Below are 21419 nucleotides of genomic sequence, written 5' to 3' on the forward strand. Positions count from 1 at the left end.
TGGTGTCACAGAGACCAGGACAAGGGGACTGCCACAGCTGTGGTGTCACAGAGACCAGGACAATGGGACTGCCACCCCTGTGGTGTCACAGAGAGAGCAAGGTTGGGGTTACAACCTCTTTGGTATCATAGACAAGGGGACATTGGTATTGCCACTGCTGTCATGTCACTGACAGAGAAACACTGGGGCTGCAGATGTTGAGGTGTCACAGAGAGGGGAATGTTGGAACTGCCACTGTGGTGCTGTCATAGGGAGTAGAACTTTGGATGGCCACCCCTGCAGTGTCACAGAGAGGGGAACTTTGGGGCATCCACCACTGTGGTGACAGAGAGGGAGAGACACAGGAGCTGCCCCTGCTGCAGTTCCACAGAGACGGGGACTTGGGGCTTCCACAGCTGCAGTGTCACGAGGAGGGGAAAGTTGAGGTTGTGACCACTGTGGTGTCACAAAGAGTGGAACACTGGGACTGCCACAGATGTGGTGTCAGAGAGATTGGAACCTTGGGTCTGTCACCACTGTTTTCTCATAGAGAGGGGAATCTTTGTTTTGCCACTGTGCTGGTGTCAGACAGAGGGGAACGCTGGGGGTGCCACCTCTGGTGTCACAGAGAGGGGGACTAGGGGGAGTGCCACAGTTATGTTGTCACAGAGAGTGGAACGCTGGGGCTGTAACTGCTGTGGTGTCAGAGAGAGGGGAAGGTCAGGATTGCCACCATTGTGGTGTCACAGAGAGAGGAATGTTGGCACTGCTACTGCTCTGGTGTGACAGAGAATGGAACACTGGGGCAGCCATTGCTGTGGTGTCATAAAGAGTGGAGTTTTGGGGCTGCCACCCTTGTGGTGTCAAAGAAGGGAATGTTGGAATTGCCACTGCTGTGGTCTCACAGAGAGGGGGAGATGGTACTGCCACACCTGTAGTGTCAGAGAGAGGGGAACATTGTGGCTTCCACTGCTGTGGTCTCACAGAGAGTGGAACACTGCCAAACCTCCCCTGGTGCTGTGCCCACTCCAGTGCTGTGACACTGCAGGGCCTCCTGGGGACATGGTGACACTGCGGGGATTCATGGGGACTTTTTGACACTGCAGTGTTTCCTAGGAACATGGTGACACTGCAGGGACTGATGGGATCACAGGGACCCTGTGACACTCTGGGGTCTTGGAGAATCCAGAGGCCCCTTTGGGGCCGTGGGCCCTTGTAAGTGATGGTCTGAACTTTCCCTCATTTGCCTCATGACCATCGCAAGGACAGAGACTGGGTCCCCGAGGACCCTGACTGGAGTTCTGGCCTGGCTGAGGTGGATGCTGGCCAAGTGATTGTGCACAGCTGTGTTTGCAGTGACTGCTTCTAGCAGGGGGCTGGCAAAGGAGCGACTCGCCCTATATGCTTGCACCTGCTTCTTGGCAATAGCCCATGAATTTCCCCACCTCTTGGCCAAATGAACTTTCAGGAGTAACGTTGGTGGTCCCTCACGGAAAACCCTTCATCTGCTTCTCTACCACCATGACACAAAGAGATTGCAGCCCCCCCTCCCAAGGGCTGTGACTGAGACCCCTATGATTCTATAATGGGGAGGGGCTGACCAAACTGAAGGGAGATGTGCCAGGTGTGGTCGTTGGATCAAGAAAGCAATGACTCTCACTCACTGCTGAGAACATGACCTGTTCCCCCTTGACAGTTTCAACAGACTTACTCTTCATTGTACCTGTTCCCCCTCAGCAATTTCAAGAGAATTACCTGTTCCCCCCCTTGGCAAAGGACTATAATAGACCCCTGAGTGTCACATTCACATTTTCTGAAAAATCTCTTTGCCCAGGATTTTTCTCCAGGGAAGCTGAGAAGCCTCAGAGAAGAATGAAAGCAATGATTATCTGATTTGCTTCTCCTCTGTTTTGCTCATGTGGAATGTGGTTGGAGATTGTTTAACAACAGGTGATTGTTTCATGGGTTTTTGCTCTGATTGTTTTGACTTATTGGCCAATCAGGGCCAAGCTGTGTCAGACTCTGGAGGGAGTCACAAGTTTCATTATTATCTTTTTAGCCTTCTGTAAGTATCCTTTCTGTATTCTTTAGTATAGTTTAGTATAGCATTCTTTTAATATAATATAGTATCATAAAATAATCAATTGCCTTCTGAGAACATGGAGTCAGATTCATCATTCCTTCCTTGTCTGGGGGAAACACAAATACAATACCTGAGTTAACCAGGACATTGAGATTCTCCCTGACATCACAAGGTGAATTTCCATCAACCTGGACCACGAAGATTTTGTCTCTATGTTTGGTAGCTATACCCTCTGTTTGTCTCTCTCTCTCTGTCTTTATCTTTTATCTCTTTTCTAACCCTTCTATGGCATTTGCTGTGGGCAGTCAATAAAAGGTGCATTTGTTTTGATCAATACTGAAATCCCCTCTTTGTTGATTTTGGCACTCTGAGATCAGTTAATGAACCATCACGACCTCCACTTGTACCAGAGGATTGTGCCAGAGGTGCCCACCAAACCAAGGAGAAAAGACAAAACCAGAGGTCAAAGTGCCGTGGGGTGCTGTGGGGTGTCATGGGGTGTCCCTCTCTGTGCTGGCACAGGGGAGAAGCTCAGTGCAAGGAACAGCCACGGGAACATCCTATGGGACACGGGGACATGCTGTGGGACACGTGAATATCCCACAGGACACAGCCCTGGGACCTCGGGGACTTTGGTCCCGCCAGGGGCAGGAGGCAGGGGACATAGAGAGAGGGACAGGGACACACGGAAAGGAACAGGGTCACAGGGGGGAGATGGGGATGAGGACACTCAGAGGGGACAGGGACACATGGAAGGGAACGGGGTCACATGGGGGAGATTGGAACGGGGACACTAGGACGGGACAGGAACACACGACGACGGAGAAAGTGGACAGGGATATGTGCAGAGGGATAGGGACACACAGGTGGGGGATGGTGATACACAGAGGGAAGGAGAGACAGGGACACATGGAGCAGGGAACACGATGCCACCAGGATACACATGTGGGGACGCTGGACTAGGACATGTCAGCACAAGATGCCATCAGGACGTGTCAGAGGATGCTGCCACCAGAACGTGCATTACGACAAAAGGCGGATCTGGTGACACCCAGCACGGCGCCACGTGACCCTGCGGTGACACCGCCCATGCCCACCCCTTGCCCTGTCCCCAGGAGCGGTTTCATGGCGGTGGCCACGGCACTAGGTTCCCTGGGCGTGGTGGCCCTGGGCACCTTTGTGGTGGCCCTGCGGCTGCGGTGGCTCCGGGATGTGCTGGTGGCTGTCACCCGATTCCGGGCCACTTGTCGCCAGCTGAACAAGTTCCCCATCCCATCCTGCTGCAATTGGTTGCTGGGACACAACAGCATGGTGAGGGCACAGTGGGTGGCACCTGCGGGGACAGCGGGGACAGGGGTGGAGGCACCAGCAAAGGAACAATTGGGTGGTGGCACCTGTGAGGGGACAGAAGGAATGGGGTGGTGGCACTTGGGATGGTGAGGACAGAGTGGTGGCAACTGCCAGGGGGACAGTGGGGACAATCACACATGGCCCCAAGGCTGGCAGTATGCTGAGGACACACGTACCCAAGCCTATCTGTGCCCCCAGTGACACACATGTCCTGTTCTCCCCAGGGCCAGAGCACGGAGGAAGCCCTACAGCAGGTGGACACCTTGGTGGCCCAGTACCCTCATGGCTGCCTCTGGGGGGCACTTCCCTGGCTGCCTGTCCTGCGCCTCTTCCACCCCAGCACCCTCTGGCCACTCCTCAGTGCCTCAGGTAGGACATGGGACATCAGACAGATCCCCAGGGCCACCCATGGGTGTCACTGCACCTGGCTCAGAGACCTGGCAGTGCCCAGGCAGTGGCCACCAACCCAAGTCCACAGGTCCCAGAGGTGTCAGCATGGCCAGGCCAAATGCCACCCCACAGTGGCCACCAACCTGTCCTTGAGGTTCCCCAAGGCCACCCAACAGTGCCACCATGTCCAGCCTCTGGTTGTCCCCCAACCCTCGTCCTTTGGTGGCCATGAGGGGATGGGGGATGATGGTGGCCATGGAGACATGGAAGTGCTCAAGAGGGTGGCTGTGGCCATGGGGAGATGATGGTGACCATAGGGTGGTGGCCATGGGGGGATGGTGGTCTAGGGGATGGTGGTGGCCATGGAAGGGTTGGCCATGGAGGCCAGGAGGATGCTGGTGGCCATGGTGGGCTGGGGCATAGACTGGTGGCCACAGTGGAACAGTGGTGGCCATGGGCAGCATTGACCATAGAGCTGATGGCCAGTGGGATGGTGGTGCCTGTAGTGTGGTGGCCATTAGGGAAGAGTGGTGGCCATGGATGGGATTTGGCCGTAGACCGGTGGCCCCAGGTGGCCCCTGGCTCATCTCACCCCCGCAGGACGAGAACGGCCACACCCTGTCGGACGAGGACACCGCGGCTGAGGCTGTGACACCTTCATGTTTGAGGGTGAGCACGAGCTCCCAGGCACCACTGGGGAGGAGCCACTCCAGTGTCCCCTCACTCACCCAATGTCCCCACAGGTCATGACACCACGGCCAGTGGCCTGGCATGGCTCTTCTACAACCTGGCTGGCCACCCTGAGCACCAGGAGCGATGCCGCCAGGAGGTCCAGGAACTCCTGGCTGGCCAGGACACTGCAGACATTGAATGGTGAGATGTCCCCAGGGCCACCCCAGGTCATGTGGCTCGGGGACATGGTGCCACCCCTGTTTTGTCCCCAGGGAGGACCTGTCCCAGCTGCCCTTCACCACCATGTGCATCAAGAACAGCCTGCGGCTGCACCCTCCTGTCACTGCTGTGTCCCAGTGCTGCACTGAGGACATCCCCCTGCGTGATGGCCGTGTCACCCCAAGGGTATGGCATGGCCAAGGTGTCCCCAGTGTCACCAGCCACCCTCATCTGCTGTCCCTAAAGTGGCCATTCCCATCCCACCAGGGGTCATCTGCCCGATGAGCGTCTACGGGACCCACCACAACCCAGACCTCTGGCCTGAGACTGAGGTAGGGCTGCCCTGTCAGGTGTCCCTGTCACCATGATGGTGACAGCTGTGTCCCCTCAGTGAGACTGTGGTGGTGTCACCCCAGGTGTTCAACCCCCTGAGGTTCAGCCCAGAGAACACCAAGGGACAGTGCCTGTTGTCCATCATCCCCTTCTCTGCTGGCCCCAGGTAAGTGGTGGAGTGGGGACAGGAGTGTCCCCAGGTGCCACCCCCATCCCTGGCTGGGTTCACAGTGGGGTGACACTGACAGTGGGGATGTGGTGGCAGGAACTGCATCGGGCAGAGCTTTGCCATGGCTGAGATGAAGGTGGCAGTGGCACTGACACTGTCCCGGTTTGTGCTGTGGAGGGACACGGCGAGGCCACCCCCGCGCCGCAAGCCCGAGCTGATCCTGCGTGCTGAGGACAGGCTCTGGCTGCTGCTGGAGCCACTGGGAGTGGCTGATGGACACGGGTCATCTGGACATGGGGACATCCTGCAAGGGAGGTGTCACAGCCAGGGAAAGAGCAGGGAATAAACGGGAGCATGAAGGGGACAGTATCGTGGTGGTGGTGGGGATGTGGTGTCCTTGGTCATGGGACATCTCATGGCATGGACATGTCAACCCATGGACTTGTCCCCTTGTCCTCATCCATGGCCATACAGCCCCATGTCCCCATCTATATCTGTGACACCCCCCCATGCCCAATATCGCCATCCACAGCCATGTCCACACCCACGTCCTTGTCCATGTCCCCAGCCCCATCCCCACCATATTCCCCAATGTCTCCATCCATATCTTAGTTAAATGTTTTTATTTTTACCCCAATGTTTGAGTGAAGGGATGAAGAAAAATGAAGGAAAATGAAAGCCAAAATAAAAGAATTTACGTGTCCATGCTGGCTGAGTATCCATGTGTCTGGGTGAGTAGAACCTTTTCTAGAGGAATTTCCACTCCACTGTCTCCAAAATCTTGTGTTTTTGCTCCAGTCAATCACCATTTGGCTGTGAAAAATGCCTATGGGCCAGAGAGAATTAGAATCATAGAATGATTTTGATTGGAAAAGACCTCCAACACCACCCAGTATTCCTTGATGCCACCTGAAGAAATGATTGGATGCAAAAGGTGAGATTTTTTTGGGGTTGAAAGCAAAAAACTGTGCTGTCCCCTATGAAATTCTGAATTCGGTTTGCATCCCAATGGATTTTTCTCTGGCTGTATTCCAAGTGCCCAAGGGGAGCCAGGAAGATGTGGAGATCACCAGCCAGGTTTCTTCCCAACATGGATCACCAGGACCATGGATCACCAAGTCTCAGCCCAACGAGGGTCATCGTGGACCATCCAATGGGGGTCCTCCAGTGGGGGATGGAGTTGGAGCAGCGCTCAAAGCTCTTCCCGCACACGGGGCACTTGTAGGGCTTCCCTTACTGCTGCCTCCCTTGGTGCTGGGTCACAGTAGAGTTCTGGGAGAAGCTCTTCCCACACTTGGGACTCTGTTAGGGCCTCTCCCCAGCGTGGATCTGATGGTGGGTGATGAGAGTGGAGTTTCTCTTAAAGCCCCTCCCGCAGTCGGGGCAGCGGAAGGGCCTCTATTCTGTGTGAATCTGCTGATGCTTGAGGAGACGGTATCTGCTCCGAAACCTCTCCCCACACTCAGGACACTCATAGTGCTTCTCCCCAGTGTGGATCCTCTGGTGGGCATTTAGGGTGGAGCTCTGGCTGAAGTTTTTCCCACATTCCCCGCACTTGTAGGGCCTCTCCCCAGTGTGGATCCTCTGGTGGGCATTTAGGGTGGAGCTCTGCCTGAAGCTTTTCCCACATTCCCCGCACTTGTAGGGCCTCTTCCCAGTGTGGATCCTCTGGTGCATAATCAGCCTGGAGTTCTCAATGAAGGTCTTCCCACATTCAAAGCACGTGTAGGGGCATTCCCCAGTGTGCATTGTCTGGTGGATGATCAGGCGAGAGCTGTCACGGAAGCCCTTCCCACACTCCCCACACACATAGGGGCGTATCCCAGTGTGGGTCATCTGGTGGAGTTTCAGGCTGGAGCTCCTCCTGAAGCCTTTCCCACATTCTCCACATTTATAGGGCCGTTCATTGGTGTGGGTCGTCTGGTGGACGATCAGGTGGGAGCTGATCCTGAAGCTCTTCCCACATTCCTCACACTTGTGGGGCCGTTCCCCGGTGTGGATCCTCTGGTGGGCGATCAGGTGGGAGCTGGTCTGGAACCTCTTCCCACATTCCCCACACTCGTAGGGCCGTTCCCCGGTGTGGATCCTCTGGTGGTTCATCAGGTGGTGGCTGATCCTGAAGCTCTTCCCACATTCCCCACACTCGTAGGGCCGTTCCCCGGTGTGGATCCTCTGGTGGATGATCAGGCAGGAGCTCGCTGGAAAACTCTTCCCACATTCCAAGCACTGGTGGGTCTTCTTGCCATCATTAAGCTGCTCATTGACCACCACCTCAGAGCTCTGGCCAGATCTCTGGCTGCCTTCCTGGCACAGGCTGGGTCTTTCTCCCTCAGCATATCCTGGGCTGGGTTTGGAGCCCCTCCTCCTGAGGGATCTCCGAGGCTTTTCAGCCCCATTAGGTTCCCGTGCTGTGGAGCCGCTCAAAACGGCCTCGTCCATGAGGTTCTGCCGTGGGGATTTGTCCTCCCTGCTCTCCATCTTCAGCTCCTTGTCTGCGGGAGGAAGGACAAGGAGAGGAAGGGATTTGCCTCTGTGCCAGAGGGAAGGAGAAAGAGATCCCCCCAGTCCATCCCCAGCAGGACAGCGTTGGCAGCAGGGTTGTCCTGCAGCCAGGGGCAGTGCTGGGCTGGGAGATGGAGCAGGAGAGAGGGGGAAAGGGGCACTGACTTCCTCCTCACCTGCCTCAGTGTCCTGGAGCATATTCTGCTTCCTCGCAGCCTTCTCCTCTATCCAGATAAGGTTTGGGAATGGGAAATCCTAATTTGGGAGAAAAACAAGATGTGAGTGCATTGGTTTTGAAGGTCCCGCTGGCCAATTCCATCTCTAGAAGTCACCGGGTGTCTGGTGGCCAGAAATACCTCCAAAAATCAAGAAGGAGTCGAAAACCTCTCCCAGGGGTTCCCTGTTTCCAGGGTCCTTACTTTGGGGTTATGGGGGTCCCTATTCTCAGAGCTGCTGAGGGGCCCATGGGTCCTGGACATCCTCCCTCTCCCAGGTCCTGCTTAGACAGGCTGAGTGGGGTTTAGGGGTCTCAGGAGTGACTTCATGATGCTCGCATCCCCATTCCTCTGAAGTAAGTTTTGTATCATTAAGGCTGGTTCTGAGAGCAAAGAGGAAGAAGAAACATGGAGTTTGTTTTCAGAACCTCTCTCATTTCAGAACCTCCACATTCCTGCTCCTCTGTTGTCTGCGGATGGACAGACAGCAGGACAGAGCTCTCCTTTTGCTTTTAGTTAGTTCGAGCTTGCTGAGGCAGAGAAGTTCCCCCTGGACTGTGGTTTTTGGCTTTCCTTGTCTTTGGACCTGTCTAAACCTGCTCTGGACTGAGCACTCACAAGAGCACCAGGAGCTCACACCTGTGCCCCTCCGGGGCTGGGCCGCGGCATTTCCAGCACCAGAGGGACTGATAAGAGACTGAGTGAGCTGAGCTACAGCCCATGGAGGGGCTTTGTGAGTTTGTCATCTCTTCTGGAGCAGCAAGAGGTTTTATTGCTTAATACTGCTCGTTTCTTGGTGTCGTGGTTTGGCCTGGAAATGTGTTTCTGGAAAGGTCTAAGTCGGGCCAATCAGTGGCCAAATTCAAAATTGGCATGTGATGTGGCCACTGAGGATCTGGATACGCCTCTGAGAACACACGGGGGTTAAAAGCAGGAGATTCCCAGAGAACTTCCTCTTTGGGAATCCGGCGTTGGTGAGTAGGTCTGGCCTCTCCCCTGCCCAGCTGCGTGTGGGTGGGGGAGGGGGAGGCCATGACAGGGAGGAGGCCGGGAGCCCCAAAAGGTGCAGAGGTGGAGGAGAACATGCAGGGGTTGATGAGAATTGAGATGTCTGGGCAGCCCCCCCGGAGAGAGGGACACAAATTGTGCTGGCAACTCAGCCAGCCAGAAGCGGGGGATGCGTCGAGAGAAGGTGCCCGGCAGATGTGGGAGTCCTTGGGCAGGCAGAGTTGAAGATTTTAACCCCTTTGTAGACTAATAGAAACCTTACAAATACTGAATCCTCCTGAATCAGGATGAGGTGAGAGAGAGATGAGAGATGGGCAAGCGTGAGGAAAGCTGGAAGAGAGAAGAATCCTGAGTGGAAGAGATGATGGAGTGGCCTTGGGCTGGACTCTTTCTTGTATAGCCATGGACAGACCTGTGTTTTTTTCCCTGTGACCCAGAGACTGTATTTAGGGGGAGGCAACACCCAGGAGTCAAGAGTGAAGCAGCGGCGTGAACAGAGACGGCTGAAGGGGGTGTGAGATGCCCTCTGTCTCCATGGAGAGGAGGATCTCTGTTCATGAGGCCCCTCGGCCCCAGGGGGTGAAATTTGGGGGTGACTGGTGTCCCAAAGTTGAGACTGTTCATGAGGCCCCTCGGCCCCAGGGGGTGAAATATGGGGGGGACTGGTGTCCCGAAGTTGAGAGACTGCTGCTTCTGGAAGTGGGTGGAGCATCTTTAAACGGGGAGCCCTAAAAGCAGTCCTGGCCCGTGTCCAGTGGTGAGAGCACTGGACATGGGCGGGGGGGGGAGAAGTCACGAGGGCCGATGTTCTTTGGGTGGGGCCATGGGTGACACGGAAGCACAGGAGGTTTCAATTGTGCTTCCAGGGGAGGCCCATGAGGCAAGGGGGGACTCCTCTCTCCCTGATGGATTTGAGGGTTGATAATTTGAGGGGTGGTGAATCTGTGGAGAAAAGGGAGGGGGAGGAGGAAGGTATCTGGAAGGTTTTCATTCTTAGTTTAGTATGTGTTCCTTTCTAGATTTGTAATAAATAAATTGTTGTGTTTTTCCCTCCATCCCCGAATGGGAGCCTGTTTTGTTCTGTTCCCGGGTCACATCTCACAGCAACCATTTTGGAAATATACCCTTCATGGGGGCCCTGGCATTGTGCCAGGGTCAAACCATGACACTGGTGAATCTGGGTCCACTCCTGAATACATTTGCAGGCTCTTTCTGAGCCTCTCAAGCCAATCTGTAGGTGTTTCATCTTTTTCTTGGTGCACGCTGAAGGCCTTGCTAATATTTTGCCCTCTAGGTATGGCATTCCGTATCCCTTGTATAATGATATCTCTAAGGTCCCTCACATTTTGTCTGTCCTGCTCGTTCTGATTAGGCCATTTTTGATCCCCACGTGGACCCTGCTGGTGTCTCCTTTCCCATTCTCTCATTCCTGCTTGCCTAATCATTTCCCTTTCCTTACAGTAGTAAATAGTATTCCTACTATAGCTTGAAGCTCATCCCAGGTGTAGGTATTTGGCCCTAAAAATTGGTCTAACCTCTCAGAAACCCCTAAAGGTTTTTCAAGCAGCCGCCCCATTTCCTTTTTAAATTCTCTTACATTCCCAGTGTTAAGTGGGACTGCTAGAGACACTATTCCCCTATCATTTCTTCCCATAAGTACTTCTCTCAAAGGGAATAGTCTCTTCTTTTGATCTTTCTCCTCCCCACTAGAATTATTTTCCTGGCGTTGTTCTCTCCTCTTGCTCCGAGTCCTACTAGATTGTGATGATAGTGGTGGAGTTGTTGAGCTCTGGGGCCTCTCAGGGGAGGAGAGAGTTTCCTGCCCTTGATAGGGAGGGGGCAAATTGTCTAATGGTTCCCAAGGTTTTTCTTTTTCCTTTGCCTTTCTCCTTTTTTTAGTTTTTAGGGGGTATAATGTTATCACTACAGAGACCCCCCCTCCTCCAAAGTGCCACATAATCACTTTCCTCCTGATCAAAGGGTTTCTTACTATTTACATAAATATTTAAAGCTTGACACATCCAATCATGAAAGGACCCAAGCACTGCCCAATATAAATGACCAGGCCTAATTTCTTCCTTAGTCCACTCTACCATACAATAATGGACCATCTCTTCTTTACTTTTTCCCTTCCTAGAGGGCATTGCATCCGAATGTGCAGTTGTTAACCCCAGGGGGCTGTCCAGGGGTATCTCTGGTTATTCACTCCCTTTCTCGTTTTTAGAGCCTCTCTGGGGGCCCCATAACCTTGAGCCTCTCTTGGGACCCTTTGAGCCTCTCTGGGGGCTCGTTGAACCTCCCTGGGGGCTCCTTGAGCCAGAGGTCTTACTGTTCCCCTGAGCCATCGTGAGCAGTGTCTCACAGCACTCGCTTTGTCCCTTCACTGGCCGAGCCCCTCGCGGGGTGATGGAAGCACAGACAGAAGGACTCCTCGATGGCTCCGCGATAATATTGTGTCTCACTCACTCACTTTCATTCAGACACTGTCGTGTCCACCCAACCAAACGATACTCACAGCCCGCTGCTCTTGTCTGGATCTTTGTGCACTGGAATTGCAGGTGATTTAAACTGCAGTTCTCAGGGAGCTCAGTTCCTTGCTTGCTTTCTTTACCAGGTTTGTGGTGCCGTTAGCTCCAGGGCTATTGGCTTCTACGGGCCACAAAAGTGGGGTGCCCCCTGCAGTAGCCTCAGTCCGAGAGATCCCAGGGCATCAGGTCGGCATCACCAAATTGATATAAAATCTTAATAGTCAATCTGAATTTTATTTCTATATCTTTTGTTTGAAAGAAAGCAAGTCAGCAGCACTGGGTGGTCGGGGAGTCACTGATGTACTCAAGGCACACACCACTTACAAGTTCAGTAAAGTATATATATTGTTTTTAAGCCTACAAAGCATTTTCCAATGAGCTCAGTCCAAATCAGCAAATATCAATAAGCTGGGATCCGCAGTTTCATAATCTTTCCAGGTGGTCATTGATTCCTGTCCTTCTTGTGGTCATCTGGAGGGAGGCCTTACACTGGTGTCTGCTACATGATTTGGTCAAGTGCATCAAGCTTTTTTTATACATAAGCATTTAGTTGCTTTGTTGCAATATCTCTTAGCTTTACCATAACTTCCTCTCTTTTATTCCAAGCATCAGTCATCTTGCAACCTCATTTCTTTTACTCTACTATAGTTCCTTCATTTCGATGCTTTATTTGGTTATTTGGCCAGAAAGTTCTAAAACCTTTTTTTGTGTCAATTTTGGACACAGCAGGTAGAAGCATTTGCTGATTCCATTGCCAATTGACACAAATCACAAAAACATTTTTCACAGAATCAGGGGAGGATGAGCCCTGGGATCTCCAAAAGCCCCTCAGCATGGCTGAGCAGAACCTGGGAGAGGGGGGATGCCCAGGACACATGCTGGGGTCGGCTGTCAGTTGTCTCTGCCCCAGCACGGGAAAAGGTGGTTCTGGGCAGGCCGCGCTTTCGAAGAAGGAGTCTGGACTCTTGCTTTTCGGTCTTCAGTTGAGTTTATTGTTCCTTATCTACAAAGTTTTTCTGTCTGTCCAGCCGAGGCCTGATCAGCAAGACAGCCAAGGGCACTCTCCCCCGCCCACGGAGTGGTTGTCTCTTTTATAGTGAAAACTACGTATAAGATATTTACCTTTAATTTCCAATACTTTTCGCCCTTGTTGGCAAGTGCACTTTCCCTATGAACCAATCCACACATGCCAACATCATCCTGAACATGGATGCCAAGGAGAAGAAAGAAGAAGGACAGGGCACGCCCAAATCCCTCCATCTTGGGACCCCTGACCCCCATGTACAGAATTTCAAACTCCCCTGTACAACATACAAAACCCCCTGTACAGTGCTCCAAAGTTTTTCCCTTCACCCTGTGATCCCTACTTCTACGCTACTTAAACTTTTGTGGCCTGTAATTCTTCATATAAGGTTGGCAATTTGCTCCATGAATTAAGATCGAATTTCCAGGTGTCTTTGGCTTCCTGCCAGGGTCTCCGAGTCCCTGCCAGGGCTTTGAGACATCCAGGGCATCCAGAGAGATGCTCTGGGTTCCGACAGACCCACGGGCCCCTCAGCAGCTCTGAGAAGAGGGACCCCCATAACCTCAAATAAGGACACTGGAAACAGGGAACCCCTGGGAGCGTGGTTTTGAACTTGCTGATTTTTAGAGGTATTTCTGGCCACCAGACACCCGGTGACTTCTACAGATGGACTTGGCCAGTGGACCATCAAAGGCAATGCACTTACATCTTGTTTTTCCCCAAATCAGGATTTCCCATTCCCAAACCTTATCTGGATGAAGGAGAAGGCTGCGAGGAAGCAGAAGATGCCGAAGGACACTGAGGCAGGTGAGGAGGAAGTCAGTGGCCCTTTCCCCCTCTCTCCTGCTCCATCTCCCAGCCCAGCACAGCCCCCAGCTGTAGGACAACCCTGCTGCCAACGCTGTCCTGCCAGGGATGGATTGGGAGGATCTCCTTCTCCTTCCCTCTGGCACGGAGGCAAATCCCATCCTCTCCTTTTCCTTCTCCTGCAGACAAGGAGCTGAGGATGGGGAGCAGGGAGGACAAATCCCCACGGCAGAACCTCATGGACGAGGCCATTTTGAGCAGCTCCATGGCACAGGAACCTAATGGGGCTAAAAAGCCTCGGAGATCCCTCAGGAGGAGGGGCTCCAAACCCAGCCCAGGATGCTCCAAAGGGAAAAGACCCAGCCTGTGCCAGGAAGGCAGCCAGAGATCTGGCCAGAGCTCTGAGGTGGTAGCCAGTGAGCAGCATGACAATGGCAAGAAGCCCCACTGGTGCTTGGAAATGTGGGAAAAGTTTCCTCAAGAACTCCTACCTGGTCGTCCACCAGAGGATCCACACTGGGGAACGGCCCTATAAGTGTGGGGAATGTGGGAAGAGCTTCAGGATCAGCCACCACCTGATGAACCACCAGAGGATCCACACCGGGGAACAGCCCCACGAGTGTGGGGAATGTGGACAGAGGTTCAAGATCAGCTCTGCCCTGATCGTCCACCGAAGGACCCACACTGGGGAACGGCCCTATGAGTGTGGGGAATGTGGACAGAGCTTCAGGATCAGCTCCCACCTGATCGTCCACCGAAGGATCCACACGGGGGAACGGCCCCATGAGTGTGGGGAATGTGGGAAGAACTTCAAGATCAGCTCCCACCTGATCCGCCACCAGAGGATCCACACCAATGAACGGCCCTATAAATGTGGAGAATGTGGGAAAGGCTTCAGGAGGAGATCCAGCCTGAAACTCCACCAGATGACCCACACTGGGATACGACCCTATGTGTGTGGGGAATGTGGGAAGGGCTTCCGTGACAGCACTGGCCTGATCATCCACCAGACAATGCACACTGGGGAATGTCCCTACACGTGCTCTGAATGTGGGAAGAGCTTCATGGGGAACGCCAGCCTGATTATGCACCAGAGGATCCACACTGGGGAGAAGCCCTACGAGTGCGGGGAATGTGGGAAAAGCTTCAGTGCGCCCTCCGCCCTGATTTTCCACCAGAGGATCCACACTGGAGAGAGGCCCTACAAATGTGAGGAATGTGGGAAAAGCTTCAGCAAGAGGTCCGGCCTGACTGTCCACCAGAGAATTCACACTGGGGAGAGGCCCTACAAGTGTGGGGAATGTGGGAAAAGCTTCAGCCAGAGCTCCAGCCTGACTGTCCACCAGAGGATCCACACTGGGGAGAAGCACTATGAGTGTCCTGAGTGTGGGGAGAGGTTTCAGAGCAGATACCGTCTCCTCAAGCATCAGCAGATTCACACAGAATAGAGGCCCTTCCGCTGCCCCGACTGCGGGAGGGGCTTTAAGAGAAACTCCACCCTCATCACCCACCAGCGGATCCACGCTGGGGAGAGGCCCTAACAGTGTCCCAAGTGTGGGAAGCGCTTCTCCCAGAACTCTTACTATGACCCAGCACCAAGGGAGGCAGCAAGTAAGGGAAGCCCTACAAGTGCCCCGTGTGCGGGAAGAGCTTTGAGCGCTGCTCCAACTCCATCCCCCACTGGAGGACCCCCATTGGATGGTCCACAGTGAGACTTGGTGATCCATGGTCCTGGTGATCCCTGTTAGAAAGACACCTGGATGGGGGTCTGCACATCTTCCTGGCTCCTCTTGGACACTTGGACACAGCCAGAGAAAAATGCATTGGGATGCAAACCGACATCAGAATTTCGTAGGAGACAGCACAGTTTTTTACTTTTGCCCCCAAAAATATGTCACCTTTTGCAGGCAATTATTTCTTCAGGTGGCATCAAGGATGGTATTGGAGGTCTTTTCTAACCTAAATCATTCCATGATTCTAATTGTCTCTGGCCCACAGGCATCTTCCACAGCCAAATGGTGATGGACTGGGGCATAAAACCAGGATTTTGGAGACAATGGAGTGGAAATTCCTCTAGAAAAGGTCCTGTCTACCCACCAGGCACATGGATACTCAGCCAGCATGGACACATAAATCCTTTAATTTTGGCCTTGATTTTCTTTCATTTTTCTTCATCCCTTCAGCATTGGGGTAAAAATAAAGACATTTGACTAAGACACGGATAGTGACATTGTGGGACATGGGTGGGGACATGGGTGGGGATGGCAATATTGGGCATGGAGGGGGTGTCACAGGTATAGATGGTGACATGGGGCTATATGGCCATGGATGAGGACATGGGGGACGTGGCCATGGGTGGTGACAAGTGGCTTAGGGGACAAGTCCATGGGTTGACATGTCCATGCCATGAGGTGTCCCATGACCAAGGACAGCACATCCCCACCACCACGATACTCTCCCCTTCATGCTCCCGTTTATTCCCTGCTCTTTCCCTGGCTGTGACACCTCCCTTGCAGGATGTCCCCATGTCCTGGTGACCCGTGTCCATCAGCTACTCCCAGTGGCTCCAGCAGCAGCCAGAGCCCATCCTCAGCAGGCAGGATCAGCTCGGGCTTGCGGCGCGGGGGTGGCCTCGCCGTGTCCCTCCGCAGCACAAACCGGGACAGTGTCAGTGCCACTGCCACCTTCATCTCAGCCATGGCAAAGCTCTGCCCGATGCAGTTCCTGCCACCACATCCCCACTGTCAGTGTCACCCCACTGTGAACCCAGCCAGAGACGGGGGTGTCACTTGGGGACACTCCTGTCCCCACTCCACCACTTACCTGGGGCCAGCAGAGAAGGGGATGAAGGACAACCGGGACCATCTCTTGCTGTTCTCTGGGCTGAACCTCAGAGGGTTGAACACCTGGGGTGACACCGGCACAGTCACACCGAGGAGACACAGCTGTCACCATCATGGTGACAAGGACACCTCATAGGGTGGCCCTACCTCAGGCTCAGGCCAGAGGTCTGGGTTGTGGTGGGTCCCGTAGATGCTCATCGGGCATTCCTGGTGAGATGGGAATGGCCACTTTAGGGACAGCAGATGAGGGTGGCTGGTGACACTGGGGACACCTTGGCCATGCCATACCCTTGGGGTGACACGGCCATCACGCAGGGGGATGTCCTCAGTGCAGCACTGGGACACAGCAGTGACAGGAGGGTGCAGCCGCAGGCTGTTCTTGATGCACATGGTGGTGAAGGGCAGCTGGGACAGGTCCTCCCTGGGGACAAAACAGGGGTGGCACCATGTCCCCGAGCCACATGACCTGGGGTGGCCCTGGGGACATCTCACCATTCAATGTCTGCAGTGTCCTGGCCAGCCAGGAGTTCCTGGACCTCCTGGCGGCATCGCTCCTGGTGCTCAGGGTGGCCAGCCAGGTTGTAGAAGAGCCATGCCAGGCCACTGGCCGTGGTGTCATGACCTGTGGGGACATTGGGTGAGTGAGGGGACACTGGAGTGGCTCCTCCCCAGTGGCGCCTGGGAGCTCGTGCTCACCCTCAAACATGAAGGTGTCAGCCTCAGCCGCGATGTTCTCGTCCGACAGGGTGTGGCCGTTCTCGTCCTGCGGGGGTGAGATGAGCCAGGGGCCACCTGGGGCCACCGGTCTACGGCCAAATCCCATCCATGGCCACCACTCTTCCCCCACGGCCACCACCCTACGGGCACCACCATGCCACTGGCCATCAGCTCTATGGTCAATGGTGCCCATGGCCACCACTGTTCCCCTGTGGCCACCAGTCTATGCCCCAGCCCACCATGGCCACCAGCATCCTCCTTGCCTCTATGGCCAACCCTTCCATGGCACCACCATCCCCTAGACCACCATCCCCCCATGGCCACCACCCTATGGTCACCATCATCTCCCCATGGCCACAGCCACCCTCTTGAGCACTTCCATGTCTCCATGGCCACCATCATCCCCCATCCCCTCATGGCCACCAAAGGACGAGGGTTGGGGGACAACCAGAGGCTGGACATGGTGACACCTTTGGGTGGCCTTGGGGAACCTCAAGGACAGGTTGGTGGCCACTGTGGGGTGGCATTTGGTCTGGCAGTGGTGACACCTCTGGGACCTGTGGACTTGGGTTGGTGGCCACTGCCTGGGCACTGCCAGGTCTCTGTGCCAGGTGCGGTGACACTCATGGGTGGCCCTGGGGATCTGTCTGATGTCCCATGTCCTACCTGAGGCACTGAGGAGTGGCTGGAGGGTGCTGGGGTGGAAGAGGCACAGGACAGGCAGCCAGGGAAGTCCCCACCAGAGGCAGCCATGAGGGTACTGGGCCACCAAGGTGTCCACCTGCTGTAGGGCTTCCTCCGTGCTCTGGCCCTGGGGACAACAGGACATGTGTGTCACTGGGGGCACAGATAGGCTTGAGGACATGTGTAGCCTGAGGATACTGCCAGCCTTGGGGACATGTGTGACTGTCCCCACTGTCCCCTTGCCGGTGCCACCACTCTGTCCTCACCATCCAAGTGCCACCACCCCATTCCTTCAGTCTCCTCACAGGTGCCACCACCCAATTGTTCCTTTGCAGGTGCCTCCCCCCCTGTCCCCGCAGGTGCCACCCACTGTCCCCTCACCATGCCAGTGTGTCCCAGCAACCAATTGTGCCAGGACGGGATAGGGAACTTGTTCAGCTGGCGACAAGTGGCCCAGAATCGGGTGACAGCCACCAGCACATCCCAGAGCCACCGCAGCAGCAGGGCCACCACGAAGGTGCCCAGGGCCACCATGCCCAGGGAACCTAGTGCCATGGCCACTGCCTTGGAACCGCTCCTGGGGACAGGCTGGGGACAGGGCAAGGGGCGGGCATGGGCGGTGTCACCGCGGGGTCACGTGGCGCCGCGCTGGGTGTCACCGGATCTGCCTTTTGTCGTAATGCACGTTCTGGTGGCAGCATCCTCTGACACGTCCTGATGGCATCTTGTGCTGACATGTCCTAGTCCAGCGTCCCCACATGTGTATCCTGGTGGCATCGTGTTCCCCCCTTCGTGTGTCCCTGTCTCCCTGTGTGTGTCCCTGTCCTCTCTATATGTCCTTGTTCCCCCTTCCACGTCCCCCTCTGTGAATCACTGTTCCCCCCCGTGTGACCTTATCCCTCTGCACATGTCCCTGTCCCCTCCAACTGTCCCTGTCCCCATCTCCCCCATGTGACCCCGTTCCCTTCCATGTGTCCCTGTCCCCTCTGAGTGTCCTCATCCCCATCTGCCCCGTGTGACCCTGTTCCTTTCCATGTGTCCCTGTCCCTCTCTGTATGTCCCCTGCCCCTCGCCCCTGAAGGACCAAAGTCCCCAAGGTCCCGGGGCTGTGTCCTGTGGGATATTCACGTGTCCCACAGCATGTCCCCGTGTCCCATAGGATGTTCCCGTGGCTGTTCCTTGCACTGAGCTTCTGCCCTGTGCCAGCACAGAGAGGGACACCCCATGACACCCCACAGCACCCCACGGCACTTTGACCTCTGGTTTTGTCTTTTCTCCTTGGTTTGGTGGGCACCTCTGGCACAATCCTCTGGTACAAGCAGAGGTCGTGATGGTTCATTAACTGACCTCAGAGTGCAAAATCAACACAGAGGGCATTTCAGTATTAATCAAAAGAAATGAACCTTTTATTGACTGCCCACAGCAAATGCCATAGAAGGGTTAGAAAAGAGATATAATACAAAGACAGAGAGAGAGAGGAAGAGAGAGAGAGAAAGAGAGAGAGAGAGAGAGGGTATAGCTACCAAACGTAGAGACAAAATCCTTGTGGTCCAGGTTGATGGAAATGCACCTTGTGACGTTGGGGAGAATCTCAGGGTCCTGGTTAACTCAGGTATTGTATTTGTGTTTCCCCCAGACAACGAAGGAATGATGAATCTGACTCCCTGTTCTCAGAAGGCTAATTGATTATTTTGTGATACTATATTATATTAAAAGAATGCTATACTAAACTATCCTAAAGAATACAGAAAGGATACTTACAGAAGGCTAAAAAGATAATCATGGAACTCATGACTCTCTCCAGAGTCTGCCACAGCTTGGCCCTGATTGGCCAATAAGTCAAAACAATCAGAGCAAAAACCCATTAAACAATCACCTGTTGGTAAACAATCTCCAACCACATTCCACATGAGCAAAACAGAGGAGAAGCAAATCAGATAATCATTGCTTTCATTTTTTTCTGGGGCTTCTCAACTTCCCTGGAGAAAAATCCTGGGCAAAGGGATTTTTCAGAAAATGTGAATGTGACACTCAGGGGTCTATTATAGTCCTTTGCCAAGGGGAGGAACAGGTAATTCTCTTGAAATTGCTGAGGGGGAACAGGTACAATGAAGAGTAAGTCTGTTGAAACCGTCAAGGGGGAAGAGGTCACGTTCTCAGCAGTGAGTGAGAGTCATTGCTTTCTTGACCCAACGACCACACCTGGCACATCTCCCTTCAGTTTGGTCAGCCCCCCCTTGTGTTAGAATCATAGGTGTCTCAGTCTCAGTCCTTAGGAGAGGGGGCTGCAATCTGTCTGTCGTTGTGGTAGAGAAGCAGATGAAGGGTTTTCCATGGGGAACCACCAAAGTTACCCCTGAAAGTTCATTTGGCCAAGAGGTGGGGAAATTCATGGGCTAGTGCCAAGAAGCAGGTGCAAGCATATGGGATGAGTCGCTCCACTGCCAGCCCCCAGCTAGAAGCAGTCACTGCAAACACAGCTGTGCACAATCACTTGGCCAGCATCCACCTCAGCCAGGCCAGAACTCCAGTCAGGGTCCTCGGGGTCCCAGTCTCTGTCCTTGCAACAGTCGTGAGGAAAGTGAGGGAAAGTTCAGACCATCACTTACAAGGGCCCATGGCCCCAAAGGGGCCTCTGGATTCTCCAAGACCCCAGAGTGTCAATGGGTCCCTGTGATCCCATCAGTCCCTGCAGTGTCACCATGTTCCCAGGAAACACTGCAGTGTCAAAAAGTCCTCATGAATCCCTGCACTGTCTCAATGTCCCCAGGAGGCCCTGCAGTGTCACAGCACTGGAGTGGGCACAGCACCAGGGGAGGTTTGGCAGTGTTCCACTCTCTGTGAGACCACAGCAGTGGCAGCCACAATGTTCCCCTCTCTCTGACACTACAGGTGTGGCAGTACCATCTCCCCCTCTTTGTGAGACCACAGCAGTGGCAATTCCAACATTCCCTTCTTTGACACCACAAGGGTGGCAGCTCCAAAATTTCACTCTTTATGACCCCACATCAATGGCTGCCCCAGTGTTCCCTTCTCTGTCACACCAGAGCGGTAGCAGTGCCAGCATTCCCCTCTCTGTGACACCACAGTGGTGGCAATCCTGACCCTTCCCTCTATGACACCACAGCAGTTACAGCTCCAGCATTCCCCTCTCTGTGACAACACAGCTGTGGCACCCCTAGTCCCCCTCTCTGTGACACCAGAGGTGGCACCCCCAGCGCTCCCCTCTGTCTGACACCAGCACAGTGGCAAACCAAAGATTTTCCTCTCTATGAGAAGACAGTAGTGGCAGCCCCAAGGTTCCAATCTCTCTGACACTGCAGCAGTGGCAGTCCCAGTGTTGCACTGTCTGTGACACCACAGCAGTCACAACCCCAACTTTCCCCTTTTTGTGACACTGCAGCTGTGGAAGGCCCAAGTCCCTGTCTCTGTGGAACTGCAGCAGTGGCAGCCCCAGTGTCTCTCCCTCTCTGACAAAACAGTGGTGGCAGCCCCAAAGTTCCCCTCTCTGTGACACTGCAGGGGTGGCCATCCAAAGTTCTACTCTCTATGACAGCACCCCAGTGGCAGTTCCAACATTCCCCTCTCTGTGACACCTCAACATCTGCAGCCCCAGTGTTCCCCTGTCAGTGACATGACAGCAGTGCCAATACCAATGACCCCTGTCTATGACACCAAAGAGGTTGTAACCCCAACGTTCCCCTCTCTGTGACACCACAGTAGTGGAACCCTCAGCGTTTTCCTCTCTGTGACAGCATTGCATTGGCAGCCCCAACACCCCCCTCTGTATGACACTGCAGGGGTGGCAGCCCCAAATGTTCCCCTGTTTGTGACACCACAGAAGTGGCACCCCCAGCATTCTCCTATGACAGCATTGCAGCGGCAGGCACAACATT

General features: G+C 54.3%; 3 protein-coding genes across 3 annotated transcripts in view; 1 reads left to right on the plus strand and 2 right to left on the minus strand.

Moving 5' to 3' along the window:
- The window catches only part of LOC135287370 (zinc finger protein 664-like), an 85079-nt gene extending 69614 nt beyond the window's left edge, over nucleotides 1–15465 (plus strand). Inside the window, 3 exon segments of the mRNA XM_064400729.1 lie at nucleotides 13201–13279; nucleotides 13465–13739; nucleotides 13741–15465. Of these exon segments, the coding sequence (XP_064256799.1) occupies nucleotides 13228–13279; nucleotides 13465–13739; nucleotides 13741–14727 (1314 nt within the window). The 5' untranslated portion in view covers nucleotides 13201–13227 and the 3' untranslated portion in view covers nucleotides 14728–15465.
- On the minus strand, nucleotides 5817–7960 carry LOC135287398 (zinc finger protein 239-like). The gene is made up of 2 exons (XM_064400752.1): nucleotides 7874–7960; nucleotides 5817–7687 (listed from the first exon to the last, which is right to left on the minus strand). Exons 1-2 carry the CDS (start codon nucleotides 7893–7895, stop codon nucleotides 6594–6596), a joined length of 1116 nt encoding a protein of 371 aa, XP_064256822.1. The 5' UTR covers nucleotides 7896–7960; the 3' UTR covers nucleotides 5817–6593.
- A 277-nt stretch (nucleotides 15466–15742) lies between the features above and the next one.
- On the minus strand, nucleotides 15743–18078 carry LOC135287283 (leukotriene-B4 omega-hydroxylase 3-like). The gene is made up of 8 exons (XM_064400634.1): nucleotides 17905–18078; nucleotides 17580–17650; nucleotides 16819–16979; nucleotides 16615–16744; nucleotides 16411–16543; nucleotides 16270–16329; nucleotides 16103–16185; nucleotides 15743–16003 (listed from the first exon to the last, which is right to left on the minus strand). Exons 1-8 carry the CDS (start codon nucleotides 18076–18078, stop codon nucleotides 15754–15756), a joined length of 1062 nt encoding a protein of 353 aa, XP_064256704.1. The 3' UTR covers nucleotides 15743–15753.
- Nucleotides 18079–21419: the final 3341 nt, after the last annotated feature.

The sequence above is a fragment of the Passer domesticus genome, chromosome 29 (genome assembly GCF_036417665.1).
Source record: "Passer domesticus isolate bPasDom1 chromosome 29, bPasDom1.hap1, whole genome shotgun sequence".
NCBI lineage: Eukaryota > Metazoa > Chordata > Aves > Passeriformes > Passeridae > Passer > Passer domesticus.